The sequence below is a fragment of the Capra hircus genome, chromosome 9 (genome assembly GCF_001704415.2).
Source record: "Capra hircus breed San Clemente chromosome 9, ASM170441v1, whole genome shotgun sequence".
NCBI classification, from domain to species: domain Eukaryota; kingdom Metazoa; phylum Chordata; class Mammalia; order Artiodactyla; family Bovidae; genus Capra; species Capra hircus.
Genome location: NC_030816.1, coordinates 56,200,335 through 56,209,507, shown reverse-complemented (window position 1 = coordinate 56,209,507; position 9,173 = coordinate 56,200,335). Strand labels below are relative to the sequence as shown.

Sequence of the window (9,173 nt, the reverse complement as noted above, 5' to 3'; positions counted from 1 at the left end):
TCCACCTCTCTAGATCATCACAGAGAGTAGCACTGACATTTATACACTACCATGTGTAAAATAGCTAGCTAGTGAGAAGCTGCTGTATAGCACAGGGGCTCAGCTTGATGGTTGCTGCTAGTGAAATTTTGACTTCTTTCCACATTTAGAAATGCTCCCTGATGTTTGGTTTTTTAGGCAAGATCTTGAGTTATTCTCCATATGAGTTCCATGAACATTCTGTTCTTAACTTTTCTCACCAAATGGCCAGTATTTCCAAGTGGTGTCATGCTGAAAGCTACCTTCATGATGATCCATACCCAGTGAAGAGAGGCTCTTGTGGGTTCTCATGATGATGTGATTTGCAAAAGCAACTGGGAAAGGGAAGAAGCAAACCAAGGGCCAGAAATAATGCCTGAAAAGGTGACATTTATGCCTTGCTGAATGTCAAGAAGAGAAAGTGGGAACCACAGTCGGAATCCACAGGCATTGATCTTTTGCTATTCATTTTATCTCTACCAGAGTTTCTTCACCTCCAAAGTCAGAATAATGCCAGCTTTCACGAAATTATGTAATAATGATGCTGAAGAATTTTAGTTTGAAAATAATGCCCTTCAGAGTAGACATGGTTCTATAAAAGTTTGTTAGAAAAGTTTTTAAGTATCCAGTCCCTAGACCATCCAACACAATCTTGGGACTCTGCAGAACTGCTAGTTAAGCTGAGTCTCATAGCTGTCCTCTTGGACAATAGCTGCCACTTTTCAATATAGTTCAGACCAAGCATCTTAGTGTTCTTTCTGTCTCACTGTGGATCTGGTTTATTAACCTACTTTATTGCTAAGCCATTGACTGTTACTCTGACCAGCGGAAATCCACTGTGCTTTGGCCACTGATGAGTCCCTGGCAGTCACGTCCGCTTCTTTCTCTGGTAGGGGGGAGAGCCAGCGTTGAGACTGTGTTGGTGATCAGGAGTCTGTGACAGTTCTTCATTAACTGAAAGGAAAAATACTAGTTAATACTTCAGAGGCAGCTGAGTGCCGCTGGTCATTCACAGCTCCTAAGGTGTAATTGGCCAGCACTTCTATCCTGGTGGTTACAGAAGTCACGGCCGTCACAGCAACTACTACTGCAGGATCTCTCCTTTGCTTCTCAACCTCTCCCAAAAGAAATGTAAATGCTTATTTCTAAAGGATGGTCATGGTTAGACAGGGCAAATTACCACTGTAATAAAAGTCGTTACGTGTTAAGTATATTTTATATTCAGTAGATTAAATGTTGATTAAATGTATTAAGACTTCCACATTCAATAAACATTTATTAAGCCTGTCTAATGTAAGGCCTAGGGATATGGAAATGAGTAAGAGAGGGTTTCTGTCCTGCTCCTCCCCACCAAAAATGTGTTTCAGCATTTAGTCTTTAGACAAGTCATATTTGTCTCCTCTTTACCTTTTGGTACCTTTGACTGAAAACTGAGATGCCAATTTTCACTTAATCCTTTAAAATATAACTTCACTTAAAGCTACTGAAATATTAAAACTTATCAGTGACATAATTACAAACTGGTGTCATTGTCTAATCCCCAGTTTCCTCCCTCTGTAGCGTTTGACATGAGCTCCCTTCCCGTGACCCCCACCCAATCATGCTCCTCCCCTTGGCTTTTATTATGTAGCATCCTTCTGTATATCCTTATCTGCTCTGGTACTTTCACCCATTACCTCTCTTGCAATAATAAACTTGATCTTTAGCCCTGAAATCCTGACAGTTATCCTTTGAGATCTTCCTGATACATCAAAAAATACAGCCTTCTTTCTGACTACCACCAACATGCATAACAGAAACTATTGTTACTCTTAAAAGTTTATTTTCAGAATTATAATTAATCAAATTATCAAAGCCAGAGACAGGAGTTTATATAATCTCATAGGAGATAATGCATGTTTATAGCATTGAACCTGAAAATATCCTTTTAGGCCCACATGTCAAATCCTAGCAATTTATTCCTTGCCAGGCACTTTATATGCCATGTACCCCAGGACATGAGCACTCTGACTTTCCGTGATTCCACACTGCTTGTCATCTTAGTCGAGAGAGGGTACATTTACACTGGAGGCTATCAGGTCTTAGGTTACACAAGCCTCAAGTTTTAACAGCTAATGTTTGTTGGTCACTTTGGTGCCAAACACTGTGAAAAGACCTTTGTGGGTCTTATTTAATTCTTATGTTGTAGTCACTTACTCTTTAATTTACAGGTGAACAAATGAAGGTATAGAGAAATCAAAATGAGGCAGTTTGCCCAAGATCATAGAAACTGATGGATTTAGGATTTGATCCCAGGCAGTCTTGACTCCAGAGCCCATACTCTCAGCCACTCAGTTTCACTGCCTTTCCAAATAGATTATTGCTAGTTCAAAGTTCAGATAGCCCATGCCTTAGGTTATAGACTCATTGCAATATGAGTGATTTCTTCCCTCATTCTTCATTACCAAAGATGCTTTGAATGAGGAGCCAGGATACAAATTGTAGAACTGAGAATAGGTGATCTGAATAATAACACTGAATGAAGAGAACTAGAAGCATGGAAAACTAGGGGGGAGAGACCAAAAGGAAACCCATCATTCCTCAATGAGCTATCTATCCTGTAAACCAAGTGTCTGTGTCAGGCTCAATGCAGAGAGCAAGAGAAATAGCTCATAATACTGAAAGAGCTTGTAATTTGGCCATTGTTTCATTTTAATGGAACTTTTAGGAGAGCATAGAGAGATTAGACAGGTGAGAATTGGCAAGTGGCCCTGAGAACATCAGAGTTTGTAATTGAAGATTATTCTGCAGGCAATGACATTGTCTCTGTTGGGCCACAGGTGAAATGTAATCTCCTTGATTCAGAGATAAATCTTCATGCTGAGGAATCACCATCATCAATAATTACCCTGTTAAAGAGATTGGTCCATCCCCTCAAGATTTTTGTAAAATTCTTGCCTTCTTTAAATTCTCCCACCATTGGCTGTCATGTTGGTGATGAGCTTATTTGCCTGGGCTGAAAGTATTCATTCAGCAGACACCCACTGAACACCTACTCTGTGTTCAATACTCCAGGGGTAGTGTTTTAGCTGAGAGGGCTATTTCTGGAGCCAGATACCCTGTCTCTACCATTTTCTAAGTGACTGACCTTGGGCAATTTACTTAATTTTAAGTAAAATTTTTAGAACTTATTTTTAAGTAAAGGTAATTTTGTCTTGAAGTTTAATATGGCTACTGGCTTCCCAGGTGGCACTGGTGGTAAAGAACCCGCCTGCCAATGCAGGAGATATGAGAGACATGGGTTCGATCCCTGGGTCAGGAAGATCCCCTGGAGGAGGATATGACAGCCCACTCCAGTATTTTTAGCACACGCAGGATATTTTAATGATAGTTATAATGACACAAACACTCTCTTCTGAGAATTCATATTAATAAATCAGCAGGGGTCATAATGACTGAACGTTGTTCAGAAAAGGCACTGTTAAAAACCTTACATGTATTACCTCACTTAATCCCCGCAGCAACCCTACAGCTACATCCTGCTATTAATTCTATTTTACAAGTGAAGAAATGGAAGCTTCGAGAGGTTAGGTAGTATGCCACTTAGTTGGACATGCATCCTAAGTCATGTTGCTGCTGCTGCTGCTGCTTCTGCTAAGTCGCTTCAGTCGTGTCCGACTCTGTGCGACCCCGTAGATGGCAGCCCACTAGGCTCCCCTGTCCCTGGGATTCTCCAGGCAAGAATACTGGAGTGGGTTGCCAGTTCCTTCTCCAATGCATGAAAGTGAAAAGTGAAAGTGAAGTCGCTCAGTCGTATCTGACTCTTAGTGACCCCATGGACTGCAGCCTTAGTTGTGTCCAACTCTGTGCGACCCCATGGACTGTAGCCCACCAGGCTTCTCTATCCACAGAATTCTCTAGGCAATAATACTGGAGTGGGTTGTCATGCCTTCCTCCAGGGGATCTTCTTCCTGCCTTTGAACCAGTCTCTCTTATGTCTCCTACATTGGCAGGTGGGTTCTTTATCACTAGCACCATGGGACAGTGAATGTAAATGGATTATTTTATGGAAAGGCAATGCCAAAGAATGCTCAAACTACCACACAATTGCACTCATCTCATATGCTAGTAAAGTAATGCTCAAAATTTTCCAAGCCAGGCTTCAGCAATACATGAACTGTGAAATTCCAGATGTTCAAGCTGGTTTTAGAAATGGCAGAGGAAACAGAGATCAAGTTGCCAACATTCGCTGGATCATCAAAACAGTGAGAGTTCCAGAAAAACATCTGTTTCTGCTTTATTGACTATGCCAAAGCCTTTGACTGTGGATCACAATAAACTGTGGAAAATTCTGAAAGAGATGGGAATACCAGACCACTTGACCTGCCTCTTGAGGAACCTGCATGCAGGTCAAAAGACAACAGTTAGAACTGGACATGGAACAACAGACTGGTTCCAAATAGGAAAAGGAGTACATCAAGGCTGCATATTGTCACCCTGCTTATTTAACTTATATGCAGAGTACATCATGAGAAACGCTGGGCTGGAAGAAGCACAAGCTGGAATCAAGATTGCCGGGAGAAATATCAATAACCTCAGATATGCAGATGACACCACTCTTATAGTAGAAAGGGAAGAAGAACTAAAGAGCCTCTTGATGAAAGTGAAAGAGGAGAGTGAAAAAGCTGGCTCAAAACTCAACATTCAGAAAATGAAGATCATGGCATCCGGTCCCATCACTTCATGGCAAATAGATGGGGAAACAGTGGCTGACTATTTTTCTGGGCTCCAAAATCACTTCAAATGGTGATTGCAGCCATGAAATTAAAAGACACTTACTCCTTGAGTAGAAAGTTATGACCAACCTAGACAGCATATTAAAAAGCAGAGATATTACTTTGTCAACAAAGATTTGTCTAATCAAGGCTATGGTTTTACCAGTAGTCATGTATGGATGTGAGAGTTGGACTATAAGGAACGCTGAGCGCAGAATTGATGCTTTTGAACTGTGGTGTTGGAGAAGATTCTTGAGATTCCCTTGGACTGCAAGGAGATCCAACCAGTCCATCCTAAAGGAAATCAGTCCTGGGTGTTCATTGGAAAGACTGATGTTGAAGCTGAAACTCCAATATTTTGGCCACCCGATGTGAAGAGCTAACTCATTTGAAAAGACCCTGATGATGGGAAAGATTAAGGCAGGAGGAGAATGGGACAACAGAGGATGAGATGGTTAGATGGCTTCACTGACTCAATGGACACGAGTTTGGGTAAACTCCGGGAGTTGGTGATGGACAGGGAGGCCTGGCGTGCTGCAGTTCATGGGGTCGTAAAGAGTCGGACACGACTGAGTGACTGAACTGACTGAGCACTCTAATCACTTTCTATAAAGATTGTTTGATATGTTAAGAGAGCTTTTACACAGTTGATTTAGTCGTGCTTTGACAGACCAGTCAAGAATCACCGGTCCCTCAATGGAATCTTTGGACAAATCCATATGTTATGACCTATTGAAGATTAGAGTACATGCTTAATAATTTTTCTTTAAAGCCCTCAATTTTAGTTATATTTTTCTTCAACTAATTGTTATCAAATATGTTTTATTTTTAAATGCCCAACCTGTAAGATGAATTGCAAATGTTAAAAAAAGAAGAAAGGTTAGGTAGTGTGACCATTGTTACAGAGATGAAGTTCAAACTCCCATTTGGTTTGACCCTTTTGCCTGAGATCTTAACAATTTCACTCGGTTAACCCTTAACTTACTCTGATTTCTCTAAATCCTTTTTTTTTCTTCTATTGCTAACCACCAAAGCGTATATATATAGTCGCTCAGTCATGTCGGACTCTTTGTGACCCCATGAACAGTAGCCTACCAGGCTCCTTTGTCCATGGGATTCTCCAGACAAGAGCACTGGAGTGGGTTGCCAGTTCCTTCTCCAAAAAGTTCAGTGAGAGATGCCTAGCCACACTGCACATTTTCAATACTTTAGTTACCTGTTTGAGAGTGTCAGTTGCTGAAGGTCAGAACCTGATCACTTTTCCTGACCTTATTTTACATCTAACTCCATACAAAACTTTCAGGCTTTCGAGAGACACAATTTGTTTTTTCATAGTGTCTGCTTTTGGCAATGTTGATTATTTTAGCAAGCAATTTGTTTGTGATCAGGGTGATGGTATTTTGAGTGGCACTGAACGTAGCAGTTTAGAAATCTCAGGACTCGGGGAGGTAAGATCATCAAAACTTTCACCCACGGAGAGGTGACATGTCCCTGGCAGAGGCTGATGAAGGGTTGGTGATGGAAAGTTCAAGAATTGGGCCTCCACCTCAAGAGCTTACTCAAGGCAATGGAAACAGATTGAAGAGTGCAGGATGTTAGGGAATTTCCTTTCTTCCTTTGTGAAAAAATTGATGTTCTCTACATACTAATTAAATTTTCATGCACTGTTACCTCCTAAGGCTTGAAATGTGGGATTAATGATTACGATACCTCCACATGCTTTCCATCACATCTTAAAATGCATCTGTTGCCTGATGGACTTGGATGTATGAGGCAGGCAAGATAAGTTTCTGTTTCAGGATGCAAAACTCTGGGGTTCTGTGAACACACTAGTTAATCTGTCAATGTCCCTTTCTTCACAGGACAAAATAGGAATGATTACACTTGCCATAACCCTGGTTGCAAGATTGATGACATGACGTTTGACCATCTGTTTATAGTTTTTAAGTGGGAGTTGCTAAATAGAGATTTAAACTGGTGGTATTTTATTTGGGGCCAGGTGATCTCTTTTGCCCTCAAACTGGAGAGAAGATAAACAACTGCTTGCCCTTAGGAAAACAGTTATAGAAAGAACTATAATTTTAAAAGCTATATGTTCTCAGAGGTTTTTTTAAATAAGAAAGGGAAATTTGGAATTGGATTGGATCCACATAAAAATGAAGGCATGCCTTGTCTAAGGTTGTCTGCTCACACTGGAAAATGTAATCAGGAATGACTCCAAAAAAGGATATGCAGATCCTAGATGGGAGCAGAGAGAAGCAAAGGAGGGTGAGAAGACGGACTTCAGATTTGTTTTTTGGTTAACACGACATCATCCAACTTAAGGAATATTACTGGTTTTTGTTGATTTTACTAAAATAGCTATTAACCTCTATATTAGTCTAACATTTGGGTACATTATTAATGCTTAGTCCATCAAACTACAATGCAGTTTCATTCTTTTCAGTTACAGCAGAATAGTCTCAATCTGAGACCCAGCAGCCTGTGGCCCAATCACTTTAAGTGTCCTGAGGTTTCTTTTTTCTCCCCACCTTAAGACCACAGTTTCATAGTAAATTCACACCAAGCCATCAGATATCTATTAGAGCTTGATGTTTACCAGACACTCTGATAGCACAATGATGGCATGTTTCCTTAATAAAGTTTAATGGCTGAGAAAGAAGAGTATGTGTACACACTCACAGGGACTTACACACACATTCACCCCTGCCAGGCAGACATAGCAGACCACGTAACACTGTGTAATGTCTGTGAATCTATTGGCCTGAGAGAGACAAGCAGTCATGTGTCCAAATTGCTGATTCACAGTTCATCTGTCTTTGAGGGGCTGCCGTGAAGTATCCCTGCATCAAGTCTTCAGAGCCCAGTGTACCATCCACACTGCTGGTGAGATCAAACTCGCCATGTTCCCCCGTGAAGGTATCTTAAGAGGGCATTTATTGAGGAGTCCTTGCACACTCAAAAAATGTGTGATTCCAGGCCTCCCAGAAAGACGGATAGTCCATGGACTTGTTTCAGATGTGTGCCATGGGAAAGGATCTCTAACCCCTGCCCTGGGTGGCTTCTCACTTACCCTCCATCAGCTTGATCCTGAAGTAGGTAATGAGAAGGAGCAGCAGCAAAGTCACAGGCAAGAAGATGCCAGAGAACAGGAACCAGCCTGGAAGCTCTCTCAGGAGCTCTGACAGCACAGGGCTCATTGCCAGTCACATAGATCCCCTACCCCGGGCCAGTGGGGTTTGCACTCCGGGTGAGGTCAGCTTCGCTTAGAGGCTACACTTGTTTTCTTCCGGGGTTCTGGCCTTTGCTCAGCATATCTCGGTGGAACTTTTTGTGGACTTTGCTCTATTTAAACAGCCCCATGAATTCTGAGAGGATTGCTGGCGGGTTACTCTGTAACTCAGTTACAAAGTATAGTGGAATTGAGAGTTGATTCTCCCAGGCCATTCCAGAGATGACTGTTTATTTGGTGAGGTTGGGAATGACACTAGGAGATCTAAATTTCTTTGTATTCAGTTTATATGATTTGAAAAGTACCTGACTTCAAGCAAACCTGTTTGTTATATATAGGGGTGTGTGTGTGTGTGTATGTGTTAGTTTGTTCAGTCATGTCCAACTCTTTGCAACCCCCTACACTGTCACCTGCCAGGCTCTTCTGTCCATGAAATTCTCCAGGCAAGAATACTGAAGCGGGTTGCCATTTCCTTACACTACCAATATATTTCCAGATGTAGAAAAGAACTTTTCCTACATTTTCTAAATTTCAGAGAAAAAAATCACCATGTTAATGTACCTGGGTCTAGAAAACCTGAAATTTCCTTCATACACAGTTCTTTCCATTTGTGAAAACTCTTCCTAGTATGTCCTGCTCTGAATGCTTTTCCAAGCAGTACACGGATTTATTCAGTTATTTGACAAATACTTAATTCTTCTATAACACAACCTGTTGACTAGATGCTGGATGTATAAGAAAAAATCATGGTAGCTGCCCTCTGAGAGTGGAGATGGACACAGAAAGAGAGAATGGCCGCAAGACACGATGATGGAATGGATGGTAACCTGGTCCCTGGCCTTCTCCCCTTGCTGCATCAGTTTGTGCTTGCTGCTTAAGCAGCTGGCACCCTCCAGTCTTCTGCTCACACATTCCTGTGGTGCTCCATTGGCAGTTGAAGGTGCCCCCTGAATGACAGTGATGTGGCTTATGTGGTAACTACCAAGTTTCTCAGAAAAGACTAAAAGGGCAAGGGTAGGAGACTGTGTTGACATTGGCTCATAAACTGAGTTGAGTTGCCATTCACTTAAGCTTTAGAGAAAAAAAATTGAAGATACTGATTTACTAAACTAAAAGCAACTAAAACGTCACTTCTTTTTTTAAAATAAATTTATTTATTTTAATTGGAG

General features: G+C 41.3%; 1 protein-coding gene across 1 annotated transcript; it reads right to left on the bottom strand.

Moving 5' to 3' along the window:
- On the bottom strand, positions 392-8,087 carry SMLR1 (small leucine rich protein 1). The gene is given in 3 exon segments (XM_005684742.3): positions 392-972; positions 7,846-7,996; positions 7,998-8,087. Coding segments are annotated over 3 exon segments (327 nt in total). The 3' UTR covers positions 392-886.